The sequence below is a fragment of the Nicotiana attenuata genome, unplaced genomic scaffold, assembly GCF_001879085.1.
Source record: "Nicotiana attenuata strain UT unplaced genomic scaffold, NIATTr2, whole genome shotgun sequence".
Classification (NCBI taxonomy): Eukaryota; Viridiplantae; Streptophyta; class Magnoliopsida; order Solanales; family Solanaceae; genus Nicotiana; species Nicotiana attenuata.
The window spans coordinates 226,969-242,991 of record NW_017670951.1 but is presented as its reverse complement, the minus strand read 5'-3'; the positions used below and the strand labels follow the sequence as shown (position 1 = coordinate 242,991).

Below are 16,023 nucleotides of genomic sequence, written 5' to 3'. Positions count from 1 at the left end.
TGTCTGATTGAATTGGCGTTTCATATATTCATATAGAAAGTAGTGATCATGATAGTTAAAAAAGTTAGTTTTAAAAAATATTTGTAATGGTTTTGGGTCTAATTGTAACTGACAGTTGTTACCAAAAAAAAATCACAATTAAGTTCTAAATTTACACAATTATATGGATTTGAGTTGAAAAATCGATGAAAGTTGTATACTTTTTTGGTGTCAGATATTCTTAAACATTCTAAACATAAAATGACTGTCATATAAATTAAGAAACAACGGAGTAATAAATATAAAAAAAAAGTTTGATTGTCAAAAGGTATTTCTAAATCCTAAACAGCCAACACAAGATTATTTTGCTATATTCCTTTCTTTCCGACCAAGTGATTTGCTGTTTTATCGTGTTTAAGTTGTAATAAAATTACTACTCCCATTTCTAAATTTGTAAACAATTTAACTTAAACTTTCAATTCTACCCCTAATGAGAAGCTTTTATAACCACACAAATACTCTGGACTCCTTTTTGACTTGTTTAGGACTATAAATTCAAAAAAAAATTATTTTTTCTTCTGCGACCAGTCAAACAGGTTCACATAAATTGGAATGGAGGGAATATCAATGATAAAATACCAACAACAAAAAAAAATTGACCTAGTACTAGCCGCTAAATCAAGGGTCCACATATTCCGTTATTTTCTTAAACCCAATGGCCAAATCCCACGAAAAACAACAATTTCGCCTATTCATTAATCCAATAGGATAGGAACTTTTGAATCAGTTCCTTGGAATATTCTCTACATGATCCCTATCTTTAGAATATAAGAAATATCCACCAGCATATTCGCATATCCAATAACACAAATATAATTAACCATCTCCTTTAATTCAAAACTCGTGACCTATATTGTATGCCTCATGTTTTTTACTGTCTATATGTTTAATCTTTAAATACCCCACAAAATCCTATATCAGTCGCTCTCTCATGCATTATTCTTGAATTTTTCAGCTTGGCCTATAGAACAATTATTAATCTTGTGTTGTAATTGAAATAAGAGCCATATGGCTAGTTTTTGTAAGAAATCTATGATTCTGTTCCTTTTGGTGGCTATTAGTTTTTTGATTTCTTGTTCTAATGCAACTGGGCTTAAGAAATTTGATCACCCAACTAAAGGTAATGGCAATGTTAGATTCTTGGTTATTGGTGACTGGGGACGTAAAGGTGATTATAATCAATCTGCTGTTGCTCTCCAGGTAAATTTCTTTCGAAAATATTCGTACCCTTTTTCTTGTATATGATTATCTATTCTTTTTTGGTGTTTTGGATTAATAATTACTAATAATGTGTATAATTTGGATGCAGATGGGAAGAATTGGAGAGGAATTAGACATAGATTTTGTAGTTTCAACAGGTGATAATTTTTATGATAATGGATTAACAGGGGAAGATGATCCAAATTTTCTAGAGTCTTTTACCAATGTTTATACAGCAAAGAGCTTGCAAAAGCAATGGTATTCAGGTGAGTTTACAAACAAAAACTACGTACTAATAAAAATGCTGTGTTTTTTTTTATGATTTGTAATTCTGAAATATTACTATTGATTTGCAGTATTAGGTAACCATGATTACAGGGGAGATGCAATAGCTCAACTTAGTCCTTACCTTAGGAAAATTGACAGTAGATGGATTTGTTTGAGATCTTTCTTGATCAATGCAGGTAAAAGAAAAACACCCTCATTTTTCATTATTTTTTTTAAAAAAAATGTTGTTATTGGTCGAACTTTATTTGTTGCAATTTTGATATTTTAAATCTTTCTTTTACTTTTTGCAGAAATTGCTGAAATATTTTTGGTGGATACAACTCCATTTGTGAAAGAGTATTTTGTGGAAACAGAACATACTTACGATTGGCGTAATGTGATGCCTCAAAAGACATATACAGACAACGTATTAAAAGTAAGTTGACATGATTAAAAAAATTCAGATTTTAGGGAGATAATTTTATGATATTTTAAAGAATTATTTTGTATTACAGGATCTTGAGAATGCGTTATGTGAATCAACAGCAAAATGGAAAATAGTAGTGGGACATCATGCCATTAGAAGTGTAGGACATCATGGTGATACTAATGAACTTGTGGACCGTCTTCTTCCTATCCTTAGGGTAATTTATTATTATTATTATTTGCCCAAGATTAGAGAATTTGGCAATTTACATCCCATAATTAATTCATTAACTTAGGAAATTCTCACTAGAATTTAACTTTTTTTTTTTAATTGGGTTATGAAATTCCAGGCATATGATGTAGATATATACATGAATGGCCACGACCATTGCCTTGAGCACATCAGTGATAGCGAAAGGTAAAGTTAAGAGTTCAGATAATTAAAATGTACATTTTTTTTGTTGTAATTATGGAGTACTACTATTTAATTTTCTTTTATTCTAATACATTTTTGGTTTAATTGCAGCCCCATCCAATTTTTAACGAGTGGAGCAGGATCAAAGGCATGGAGGGGAGATGTGAAATCCTTGAACAGAGAAGGAATGAATTTCTTCTATGATGGACAAGGTTTCATGTCTGTCCAAATGACACCAACTCACGTAGAGATTGAGTTCTATGATGTTTTTGGCAACGTTCTACATAAATGGAGTAGGTCTAAGCAACTGCTTCACACAGCTATTTAGATTTTGCGTTTTCTGTTTATTCAGAAACACAAAGGGTAGTTTACGATAGAGTATTCGGGTTTTAAGTGCGGCTGATCTATTTTATATATGTTGATGAAGTGAGAATTCATTCATAATTGATCGAGATTGAATGATAAAAATAGAATCTTGTAAATAGTTGAAGATAGATGTGGAAGAAATTGGCAAGGCCGAAGAGCCATTTGGTATTTTGTCAATTAGAATAAAGACAGTCTACTTGATGTTAGGGTTTATTGTAGCCCAAGAATTGTTGTTGTACCTAGTTGTTAATTTACAATGTAACAACCAGGAATTCAAGAACAAAATGTGTTACGAAGAAAATTTTGATCCTTTAGATTGTTAGGGATATTGGAGAAAAAAGCTATCCAAAACTGATAGTTACGCTATAAATTAAAATCGTTCAGTAATTGAACCTAACAAAATGAGAAATTGGCTTTGTTTACTTCTGGCAGAAATTTTTGGAATTAAGGTGCTCTGAGATTAACTTAATTAAAAAAAAAAAATTGGGTAGTATTTGTTTACGTAAAAACATACAATAGGTGGTATTTTTAGGTTTCGAAAAATATTTTAATTTAGTTTTCAAAAATTAAAATTTGAATGCCATTGTCTTTCACTTCTAGAGAAGATAGATATTGTTGAACTAGTAGTATTTGCTGCATGTTAATCTCTAAACTTTCATCATAAGAGTAAAGCACTTCTTTAGGCTTTGAACTCTACAAGTTGTTTTGGGTAATATGTTGTGTCCACTCCTTTGGGCTTTAGACTAGAGGGTGCTTGCGATCTTATTCCACAATAGGACCCTCGGCCTCTTTTTTCCACTTGGTGTTCCTTAAGCCCAATGATTACTTTTGGATGTGGAGCTACTGAAATCGAAACAGTCGTAAAAATTGCACGGGGCGTCCTATTTGGTCACCCCCGTTTAACTATACCCATTTTCTAATAAGTTTTAATCTGTACCCATTTTTTAAACAACTTCAGGTCTCTTTCTCCTCCTCCTTCATTTTCTTCTTCTCCTTCTTCTTCTTCTTCTTCTTCTTCTTCTTCTTCAGGTGACAATGATTTTATATGGTGGTTGTGAATATATTTTAATGTAGTTTATGATGTTTTACAATGGTGAGTTGTTATGACGTTTTATTTTTTACTATTGCTTAGGGTTTCTTCTTCTTATTTTTCTTAATTGCAAAATGGGTTCATTAGATTTATTGTTGTTTTGACAATTTGAAGATTGGGGTTTGTTCCTTATGATATTTGGAGGCTATGTTTCAAATTTGAGCTCATTTGGAGTAGATTTAGGTATTAAATCGTATATTGGATTGTTATAATTCGAAGAACAAATTTTCATTTCTGGGCAATTTTTACTTCATACTTATTGGCCTTAAGTGAATGAAAACGTTTGTTGCACTTCAGACTTTTTGGCCTTAAGTGCATCTGAGTGCAATTTTGCACTTCAAACTTATTGACCTTAAGTGTAGCAAAACGTTTGTTGCACTTCAGACCTTTTGGCCTTAAGTGCATCTGAAGTACAATTTTTCACTTTAGACTTATTGGCATTAAGTGCATGAAACTATTGGTCATACTTCAAACCAGTTTGGCCCTAAGTGCATCTAAAATGCAAATTTTCACTTCAGACTTATTGGTCTTAAGTGAATGAAAATGTTTGTTGCACTTCAGACTTTTTGGCCTTAAGTGCATCTGAAGTGCAATTTTTCACTTCAAACTTATTGATCTTAAGTGCATCTGAAGTGCAGTTTTTCACTTCAAACTTATTAGCCTTAAGTGCATGAAATCATTGGTTGCACTTCTGACCTTTTTGGCCTTAAGTGCATTTGAAGTGTAATTTTTTCACTTCAAGCATTTTTTTTATAACTTCAGACCCATAAGTCTGAAGTTGATTGTAAAGCGGGTACGCTTGCAAACTTTTTTGCAAAGTGGGTATAGGTTCAATTATGACCCCAAAATCGGATATAGATGCAAAAGCCCCGGAACTGTTGGTCTGTTAGAGACATAGAGTTATTATTAAAATAAATTTTTAGCAAATTAACTTGCAAGAAAAGAAAATCTACCTATGTTGAAATAATTCCACTACTACATGGATACCTAAAAACAGTAGTGATAGAAACTACGGGTCCACCAAACTATATAGAGAAATATGTTCTCTATTACTTCCCACAGAACACACGCACACTGCAGTAAGTAAATGATACAATGGAGTTTTACGTGGAAAACTCCCAGCTTACAGGATCAAAAATCATGACCTACCCTTGTAGGATTTCAACTTCACTACTGAGCAAACTTTAGATTACTACCTATTGTAACCTAGGAATTACCCTCTTAATCCCTCACTAACTTGTAGCAACTCTATTACAAGTCACTTTGTAATAACTCTATTACAAAGACTTACAACTCGACTAACTCTAGCCAAGACACAAACACAAGGGTTTATGATTTACAAACATTTCCAACACAATGCTTCTAACTAAGCTAAGTAGGAATTACAAGTATAGTACTTTAATCAAAGGTACAACACAACTAAGGACATGTAATAACTCGATGCAAGGAACTTGTCCGTTGTTATGTTGTTCTTTGTTCTTGATGCCCTTGACTCCTTGAGAGTCACTTGCAAGATTGATGATGACTTGAGAGAATACTTGATCAAATCTTGAATGTGCAAGTGTTTTGTTTTACCTTTGCTTGATGTTAATAATTCATTTGTGACATCACTTGAATGATGCAAGCAAGTTAGGTAAAGTGCATTTTTCATAAAGTTGACTGTTGCACTACTTTTGCATTGTTGCGTGTACAGGCAGCAACTTTACAGCTGGGTGGGTTGACTTGTACAGTCATCACGGGAACTGGTAGCTATCTGTTCCCTCTTCTGTTCCTTTGACTCTGAAGAGTTGAACCGTGTCACCATCTGGAGACTTGTTGATCTTAAGTTCTTGAGAATGTATATGAGGCTTCTTATCTGGTTCTTAACAATAAGTTTGTTAAATCATCAAAACATAGCAGGGATACACATATAACCTATCAATTTCCCTCTTTTTGATGATGACAAACTTATAATTCAAGTTTCCCTAAGAACGAGAATGACATCTGCATTTCCTTTATTCCCCTGAATCTGTTCCCCATCCTGTTCGTGATATTTTTGGTGGATACAACTTCATTCGTGAAAGAGTATTTTGTGGAAAAAGAACATACATATGATTGGCGCAATGTGATGCCTCAAAAGACATACAGAAAGCGTATTAAAAGTAAGTTGACATGACTAAAAAAAATCAGATTTTAGGGAGATAATTTTATGATATTTTAACAATTATTTTGTTTTACAGGATCTTGAGAATGCATTAAGTGAATCAAGAGCAAAATGGAAAATAGTAGTGGGACATCGTGCCATTAGAAGTGTAGGACATCATGGTGATTCTAATGAACTTGTGGACCGTCTTCTTCCTATCATTAGGGTAACTTATTATTATTATTATTTGTCCAAGATTAGGGAATTTGGCAATTTACATCCCATAATTGATTCATTAATTTAGGAAGATTTTCAATAGAATTTAACATTTTTTCTATTGGGTTATGAAATTCCAGGCATATGATGTAGATCTCTACATGAATGGGCACGACCATTGCCTTGAGCACATCAGTGATAGCGAAAGGTGAAGCTATTTAATTTTCTTTTATTCTAATCCATTTTTGGTTTAATTGCGGCCCCATCCAATTTTTAACGAGTGGAGCAGGATCAAAGGCATGGAGGGGAGATGTGAAATCCTTGAACAGAGAAGGAGTGAATTTCTTCTATGATGGACAAAGTTTCTGTTATGTCGAGCAAGAGGCAAACCCGAAAATAAAGAAGATAAAGAACACCAAATTTTAACGTAGAAAACCCTTCAAATCGAAGGTAAAAGCCACGGGATCACAAAGATCCAAAAAGCTCCACTATAACAATAAGAGGGTTACAAAAGTTCTCCAAATTGGCTACACAACAAGGGCCAAACACGGAGCAACAATAGCAACAAGAGCAACAACTAATCAATTGAAGAAAGAGTATAATTCAAAAAAATGAAGCTGCTGTTCGAGGCTCGAAATCAGATGCTACGAGCCTCCAAATCCGATCTTCACCGTTCAAATCGAAGACCAAGATGTTACGAACACTCAGTCAAAATTTCAGCCAGATCCAACGATAAACGAATCGAAAAACGTGATTTGAAGTTGGTTGGTCGGAATAAAAATTTGCAGCAAAACAAATACTTTTCTTCTCTCTTCTCTCTTGATGAAAGCTTTCTCAAAAACCACTCTTATGTGCTTAAGTCTTTCAAAGACTTGTATCAATGAGCATAGAATAATTCTCCAAGGTTGTCCTATTTATAGATCATGAGTGGTGCTTTCTCTTAAAGCCAAAACCCACTCAAAATAGGAATAAATACGGAATCCAATTCCGAATAGGAATGGAAACCAAAAGAGAATAGGATTAGGCCATTGGGCCTTTGGCTGGACAACATGGGCATGAGCCCAACAAACTCCCCCTCCAGCCAAGGGGCCAAATGTGTCTTCAAGTAGAGGAACTATGACAGGCTTCATGCCTGCCAATTTTCTGCAAAATTCATGTTTATCAGCAGCCACCGCCTTTGTCAGCATATCCGAAGGATTTTCATCAGTGTGTATCTTCTCAACCTCAAATAATTTCTCTTCCACGATCATTCTTATCCAATGATACTTTCTATTTATATGTTTGGTCTTAGAATGAAAAGTGGAGTGCTTGGTGAGACAGATAGCACTCTGATTATCACAAAATAAGATGTACCTTGGCTGCTCAAAGCCAAGATCATTAATAAACTTCTTCATCCATAATAGTTCTTTGGCACCTTCTGTGACAGCAATATATTCGGCTTCTGTGGTGGATAGAGCTATGCACTTCTGTAGTCTAGATTGCCAAGAAACAACTCCCCCTGCAAAAGTGATCAAATAACAGGAAGTGGATCTTGAATTATCAAGATTGCCTCCTAAATCAGAGTCTATGTAACAAACAAGTTCAGGCTTGCCATTGCCAAAGCACAGCTTCAAATCTGCAGTACCTTTTAAATACCTTAATATCCATTTTACTGCATCCCAATGTTCTTTTCCAGGATTGGAAATGAATCTGCTAACAGTGCCAACGGCATGTGCAATATCTGGTCTAGTGCAAACCATAGCATACATCAAGCTACCAACGGCAGAAGAGTAAGGAATACGAGACATCTCCTTTTTCCCTTCATCAGTAGATGGACTCTGACTAATACTCAATTTGAAGTGTTTAGCAAGAGGAGTACTAACCACTTTTGCATATGTCATATTGAACCTCTTGAGTACCTTCTCAATGTATTGCTTTTGGGACAGAAATAACTCATTTCTATCTCTGTGTCGGTGGATTTGAATGCCCAAGATTTTCTTTGCTGGCCCCAAGTCCTTCATCGCAAACGATTTGCTCAACTGCTTCTTAAGAACTGCAATTCTGGATTTATTCTTTCCAACAATAAGCATGTCATCCACATAAAGCAATAAAATAATAAAATCATCATCAGAGAACTTCTGGAAGAATACACAGTGGTCTGAAGAAGTTTTCTTGTACCCTTGTTCTTCAATGACAGATTCAAACTTCAAATACAATTTAGCATTAAAACACCTAAATATGAGGTAAGTAATGCACTAAAAATATATAATTATAGCCAAACATCAATGTCAAACAGTTAAAGAATACAAATAAAAATTCAAATGAACAAATAGACTTCTGCTATGAAAATTAAAGCCTCACCTGTATTGGCTTTGACGAATTGCCTCATGTCCAAGCTATGTGGATTGGTTTAAAATGAAAGTGGAAAAAGTGATAAAATTGTGAGTAATTAAAAAGAAGATGACATTGGTGAATATAACGAATAAACTTTGACTGAAGAATTTTTTGAGGGAACTGCTCGTGCTGAAAAAAAGATAGAGAAATTGAGGAGGAGAAATTTTATTACCGTACATTTTCGTTTTTTCCCCCCTGCTTTCTTTCCTTATTTTTCTTTTTCTTCTTTTCTTTCTCCCCATTTTCTTGCGCTCCGCTCCTCTTTCCATTTGATCGACCAAAGTACTCCATTCTTCCAGATTTTCTGTAAATTCGCAGACTTATTTTCTTTGTCTTGCTATACAATGTTCTTACATTTTAAAATGGTCACCGTACTTTTTATATAAATTTAATGAAGAAACTGTAATATGTTTTTCTTTTTCAACAGCACTAACAACATGTGCCATCAAAGAGACCAAGAATTTAATATTTATATATAAAAGAAAAACCAAGCACCTGTAGTAGATGAATAAAATCTTCACACTCAATATTTTCAACCCCTGCCAAAGCTCTTAGGATTTGACCATGTGTACGAGCCAGGTAGGCTTCTTGTTCTCCTTGGTAGATGTGCTTCTCAAGAAATATATTGTAGTTCCTCTCCTCACCTCCATAAATTGAGAATACAAGAAACTGAAAAATTTATATATGGGGTTCTAAGGTATTATTGAAAGCATCAAATATCAAATATTGTCACATTTACAAAAATATATGTATGCAAAGTTTAAATATCAAGCAAAACAGAATAATATCAAATATCATATACTATTCCCATTTAAGGAAACAAAGGCATGTTAAAAAAAATAGCATCTCCGTATCCAACCTAATGAATCAAAAGAACAATCCATCAAATTAAAAAATCACATCTTTATTTTAGGGAGGGAAAGAGAAAGCCGATATTCAATAGAGCCTTATAGACCTTCCCATTAGACCTTCCCATTGGCCATTACCTACTTTAAAATTTGTTTGAGAGTACACAGTATAAAACTTTATGAGTTGGATTTTATTCACTGTTGTGTGTCCTTTGAAAGTAGGAGTTACTTTTATTAATTGTTGCAATCTTTATAAATCCTTTAAATTGCAAATGTTGCAGCCGTTTTTAGAAGAACACGACTGGTGAGTTTTTAATTATCATATTAGGAGAACATAAATAATACAATAGCAGCTACGTTTATTAATTGTTGCAACCATTATGCGTCCTTTAAAATTGCAATCGTGCTAATTTACTTAATCAGAAACAAAAGAAAATGGCAAAAATTTGAGAAAAAAGATAAATAAGAATTCTAGTCTAAGAAAGGTGCCAAGTCACCTCTTCAATTCCCTCCTTTATATATATATATAGATGTATAAAAGTTAAATTCAGAATTTAATTACTAACATAATGTCGTTATCATAGAATAAAGAACTCATAAAATTTAAGTTTGACCTTCGTTGCTAAATATTACTGTTTCTGTTCCAGTTTATATGACTCTATTTTCTTTTTGGTCCGTTCCAAAAAGAGTGACCCCATTCTAAATTTGATAACAATTTAGCTTAAACTTACAATTCTACTTTTAATGAGAAGCTTTTATAGCCACATAAATACTCTGGCCCCTTTTTGACTTATTTAGGACCACAATTCCAAAAGTTTTTTATTTTTTCTTAAACTTCGTGCCCAGTCAAACAGGTTCACATAAATTGGAACGGAGGGAGTAATTATTAAGTTAATTATCCGTCCCAAAATGATCAAAACCAATTGAATGCTTCGTTACCATTGTCTCCGTGTGATCTATAAGTCATTGGTTCGAGCCATGGAAGCAATGTTACAGGCTATCTACATCTCACTCTTTGGGATGCGCCCTTTCCCGTACCTTGAGTGAAGGCGATGTTTGACCAAAAAGTACGACTTTCGGTTAAACCTAGTTAATAATAATATTCCTAAACGTAGATCTTGAAAATACGAATAATATAGGGTTGATCCAGTGGGGAGTTAATGATATTGTGCATTAAATATTCTAAAAGTATGAGCAATAATGGAGGAATAACTAGCAATAAATGATAATAAATGACATTTAAGTAAATAGCAGGAATGATTCACCCAATAATGAATGAGTTAGATGATTGTTCCTCCTGACAATAATGTGTGATAGACAAATCCTAGAATGTTCGAAATATTCTTGGATCAGATGAAAAAGTGTGGAATAATATAAGCAAAAATGTTGATGAAACGGCAATATTTGTATCTTTGCTAGAGAGAGAGAATCTTCTTCTGAAAAGTGTTCTTATCAAATGAAAATTACATGCCTCCATTTATTGACCTTTTTTCTTTATTTATTTGGGACATACCCCTAGTAAACCCTGATAGTATATGTGCGGAGAATATCCAATGGAATATCCTCTTCAATATTCTATCCTAATAAACTAGCTGTTACACCTCTTTTGCGGTGCTCGATCTCGACCATCATTTGCACCCGACCACGAGCCTCGCTATCTCCTGATCCACCTCGGCTGGCCCTTTCCGTGATATTACTTTGCATTAAGTGCGGAGACAGATTTTGACCTATATAGTTAGTCCATTCGCTTATTAAGGCTGACCCCAAACGGCCTTGATGAGCGGACTCTGTTTATCGTTGTTGGCAAAATTGGGCGAACAAGTAGAGTAGTGGCATTTCAGACGAGGTGACAAAATGACCTTTCGTGAGCCGCAATCTTTTGGGTCGCATCATTTCATAATGACATCATGATCATGCGTCATCATGGCGTATTTTCCCGATGCTTTGCATCGTTTCCCGTGCCTCTGCCGTTTTGATACCTGCGTTGGGTAATGATGGCCTGATTTCTTGATTCTGACGCTTGAAATCTTATAAATAGGGATATGAGACCATTCGTTTGTGTTTTGCATATTCTTAATATCGAATCCCTGTGTCTTCTTCTTTATTTTTCATATCGAATCCTTGTCTTCTCTTTACTTCATTATTGTGTATTTGCTCCCCTGATTCTGGTGATTCCAGTTGCTTCAAACCCTTCTATACTTAAAAAATCCTCTCTCAAAAATATGGTTAACGTACCCTATGGTTCCGGTATGACAGCTGACCCAATCCCTTTGGCGGTGTGTATGCCCCCTCATTGTGATAGTGTCTCTATCGCCATTGAAGATGAGAGTTTTCCTATGGTGGAGAAAATAATCCCTCGTAGTGAAAAAGTTAGGTCTGACTTTTCGAAGGCGCCTGAAGTCGAGCCTGAGGTCTCGAAGTCAGCGATGAAAGAGGTCGATCTCGCTGAGCTTAGGGAAAAGTTCAAAATTCCTGTCCACATCATTTGGTCCCAGCAGAGCGTGATGTGGTACAAATACACTGCCCCGGGTATTACGCGTTCTATTTTCTATGTCGGTTATACATTTCCTCTTGTCCTATTGGTGGAGGAATTTTGCCGCTATTACGGTGTTTGGCCGGCCCAACTCTCTCCATACATCTACAAGCTTATTAGGATGTTTACGAAATATGCGGAGTTGGCCGGGGTTGGGGTCACACTCCGCCACCTGATGCATCTCTTCGCCTCTAGTTCCTATTTGGGTGATGATGTTGCACCTTCGCCACCGAGGAAGTAAATGCCTGGTGGTGAAGATGGACGACAAGGTAAATTGTCAGTTCTGGCTCGACTACTTTTTTGCCAAAACTAAGGATGTGATGGCCAACGCGAGCGGATTCCCTAAGACTTGGAATTACGCCCGTAAGTATCTCTTTTTTGTCAAGCATTTGATTTGCCTGTTTTAGTCGTAGTTTGATATTTTGTCCCTTTTTCGTGCAGCCAAGACTACGCCCCCTCCTTCTGTTAGGAACATTCATGACTCGGTTAGCCAGGTTCTGCCTCACACAATGGGGATTCGTGAGTGGCCGGCCTTTCTTAAGAAGTTCGGGCTTGCGTCTTCCTTGGCCGGTGAGTTCATCTATTCTTTACCTATACTGTTTTGACCTCATGGTCGCTTGCTCTCTATAGTTTTGTATAGGTAGTGACAATCTTTTAATCTTTCTTTTTAAGCCTGAGGATCTTCGAGGAGGCCGAGGGCTCCTCCTCCTGCATTTCGTAAGAGGAAGGCTGCTTCTTCTTTGGAGTCTATTCCCGCTGTGACTGCGACTAGGCCTACCCGATCATTTTCTACTGTTCCTTCTTTTGCCGAGGCTAGGTCTTCTCGGCCATCGACTACATCTGCAGCGGAGCTCCCGGCTTCCCCTTTGCATCATCTAATAGACGAAGAAGAGGAGTCATCGCCGAGCGATAGGGATTTAGTTTCCCGCAAGAGGAGATCGATGGACGTCGGTGATGGGGTCGTCCAGGTCGTGGATTCAGTAAGGGGCGATCATGAAATGGCGAACGTAGTGCTTGAAGATGACGTCGAGTTGCCGCCATCGACTAAAGCAGCAGAGGGCGTATCTCTTCCAGATGCCGAGACTGAAGCTGGAGGGCCATCTGTGGGAGTTTCTGATCCTTTACGGCGAGATGAGCCATCATCATCGCGACCGAATAATTTTCCTTCTTCGCCGGCTGATGGGAAAGGTAAGGGCGTTGCCGAGGATGGCTATGAGATGGGCTCCGATCTTTATGCCGGTGAGGTGAGGATGATGGGGGAAGGGTTTACCCGGCTCGAAGTGTGAGGATGATGGGGGAAGGGTTTACCCGGCTCGAAGTGAGACTGAGGGGTCCATGTGGACAATTGCAATCCCCATGGATCGAGATCTACTAGTGAATATGGAGAACGTGGTTCCTTCCCTGGGTCCCCTCTGTTCTGACGTGGAGGGTAAAACCCTTGAAACACTAGATTATGCTACCTATCAAGGAGCATAGCCGGCCTCGCTCTCAGGGTAAGCTTTTCGACTTTTATTTCTCAAGTTCAACGCTTTATGCTTCATTCTTACTTTATGTTCTCTTTTTTTAGACTGCGGTTTTGGAAATAGAGAGCTCCCGAAGAGAGGAGAGGTTTAAAGCTATTTTTCTGAAGATGGAGCAAAAATATCACGAGTCTCGTGGCAAGCACCGCGAGATTTGTAGCCGGTTTGGTGAGAGCGGCAATTTCTAGGCTCTACGAGATGAATTGAAGGAGAAAGATGACGAGCTGATTAGGGTTATCAAAAAATTCAGCATCCTTGAGGGGGCGCTAAAAGATAAAGAAGAGGAGCTTGAGGTTAGTAAGGGGGTCGAGTCCCATTGTGGCGATCTTCAGGCCCAAGTGGTCTCTCTGTGCGCCGAGATCGAGGAGTGTTAGTTCAAAGAGGATACTTTAAGTGGCGAGATCGCCGAGAAGGCAACGGATATTGAGAAGGCGGAGTCATCTCGGTCGGAGTCTATGAGGAAAGCGGAGGCTCTGGAGATCGTGATCCGCATTCTTCATTCTGAGCGGGAAAGTGCCTTGAAGACGGCCAGACTCAGAGAGGAGCGGCTTGATGAACAGATAGAGGAGCTGGAGAAAGAGGCTTCAGGCCTTTGTGATCGAGTTGCTGCTCTCGAGGCCGAGAAGGCACAGTTATTGGCTCAGCGTCTTCTTCCCGCACTTCTGCTTTTCCTGATGCTCCACGAGATTTGTACGAGGAATGGATTCACACCGAAGCTCAGCTAGATATATTTAGAGATCTGATGGGGGCGGGAACTGTTCCAGAGGCTATTTTCGAGGATGCTCGTGTTAAGGCACGTAGAGCTCGGGTTGCTTGTGGCTATGATCCTGCTACACTGGATGTCACACCTCCTTTTTTTACACCTGTGAGGGTGTAAAGGAGTTTTTCCAATTAAAGGACAGTCGGAACGGGATTTATTATTAATATTCAGAGTCGCCACTTGGGAGATTAATGGTGTCCCAAGTCACCGGTTGAATCCCGATCCGAGGAAATTATGACTCTGTTAACAGTCCGCGAACCAGAACTCCGAGTAAGGAATTCTGTTAACCCGGGAGAAGGTATTAGGCATTCCCGGGTTCCGTGGTTCTAGCACGGTCGCTCAACTGTTGTATTTGCTTTTATCTGATTTTAAAACATATTCTAACCTATGTGCCTTTTATTTTAACCGCTTTTATTTTATGTCTTTTTAATAAGAACTGCAACGTCGTGAAAATGTATTTCGAACCACGTCACACCAGTGCACCCGTGGCTTTCGACGCATTTTGACTACGTTGAGATTTAGATTTGGGTCACATAAATGTGCACCCGCATTCAGGAAGGTAATATTATTAAAATACGCGCCTAAAGAAGCTACGCTTTTATTATCTTTGGGGAAAACCGTGAAATTCGCTAAACGGTTCACCCGAATTCTAAGTATTTTAACAAGAACCTTTAAAGAGGGCCCCGCAATTTATGCATTTGGTTTGGCGGGGCTCGCCTCCTTTTATTATGTAAAGGGCGATCTAAAGGAACTATGATTTTTATTATGTAGTGTCATTTAAAATAAAAGAAAAGGCCCTAATGAATTAACACTACTAATAACCCATCCATAGAAGTATTACGTCACGATATTGAATCAAACTTAATAAGCAAACTAAGATCTTCAGCAGATTGGGCTTCAAAGCAACCCCAAAGGAGAAATTATTTAACTATAAGAGAGGGAGAGGGCTGTCCAGCACTGGGCCTTAAGCAGAGTCGGGCCCAAGTCTGGTTTGAGCAGAAGCGGTTACGTTTGGGGCCTTAGAGGAGCCCAAATCTCTTACTGATTTTATCTGCATCTTGGTTTACTGATTCACTCACCACTGCCTTCATTATTTGCCATAACACAATCAACTCTAAATTCAAACTAACATGCTACCCTTTGAATCCAATTATCCTACACATATTCAACTAATTTATACAAGGTTAACCAAACATGTTAAATTCTTATGAATTTCTGTGTGTGGATTAAATCTGTAAGTGAAGCAACTAGATTAACTTGCGTATGAACAATTACAAAATACCACTGCTCTTGTACTATTACCAACGTGCATCTATTTTGAATTCTATCTCAACTTCTAAGGGATATGATAACTAAATCTGAATCAATTGTATTACCATTGATATTTACTACTATACTAACACTATTCTATACCAAGCTACTACTAGATGAGGAATATCAAGTTTAAAAATCACAAACAGTCCCAAGCAGTCCAAATTATACAACCCAGGAACCATGTAAACACAAATCAAACTTAAACTTAAGTATATACAGGTCAACTACTATTTATTCAACCAGGGCAGCCCGGACAAACACATTTCAGGAGGCAGAGGGCTGAGCATTTCATTTCATCTTTTCACTTCAAAGCTACTTCAAATTAGTTTCAAATGTGTACCTGGGAAGTGTAAAGTAATAGAGAAAAGAGGAATGTCAGCAGCAGTTCAGCGAATCACAGCAACAGGAATCAGCAATATCACAGCAGTTCAGCAGCACATATCAGAGGTCCATAAGCCCAGAAAACCATATCAACCATCCCAAAGACCACTTTTAAATCAAATGACACACCCCAGTTCACATATACCCCAAAAC

General features: G+C 37.2%; 1 protein-coding gene across 1 annotated transcript; it reads left to right on the top strand.

The window, feature by feature from the left end:
* Positions 1-873: 873 nt before the first annotated feature.
* Positions 874-3,014, top strand: LOC109244735 (purple acid phosphatase 17-like). The gene is made up of 7 exons (XM_019411875.1): positions 874-1,239; positions 1,349-1,505; positions 1,596-1,703; positions 1,818-1,942; positions 2,022-2,150; positions 2,283-2,350; positions 2,459-3,014. The coding sequence occupies exons 1-7, from the start codon at positions 1,048-1,050 to the stop codon at positions 2,673-2,675; spliced, it is 996 nt and encodes a 331-aa protein (XP_019267420.1). The 5' UTR covers positions 874-1,047; the 3' UTR covers positions 2,676-3,014.
* Positions 3,015-16,023: the final 13,009 nt, after the last annotated feature.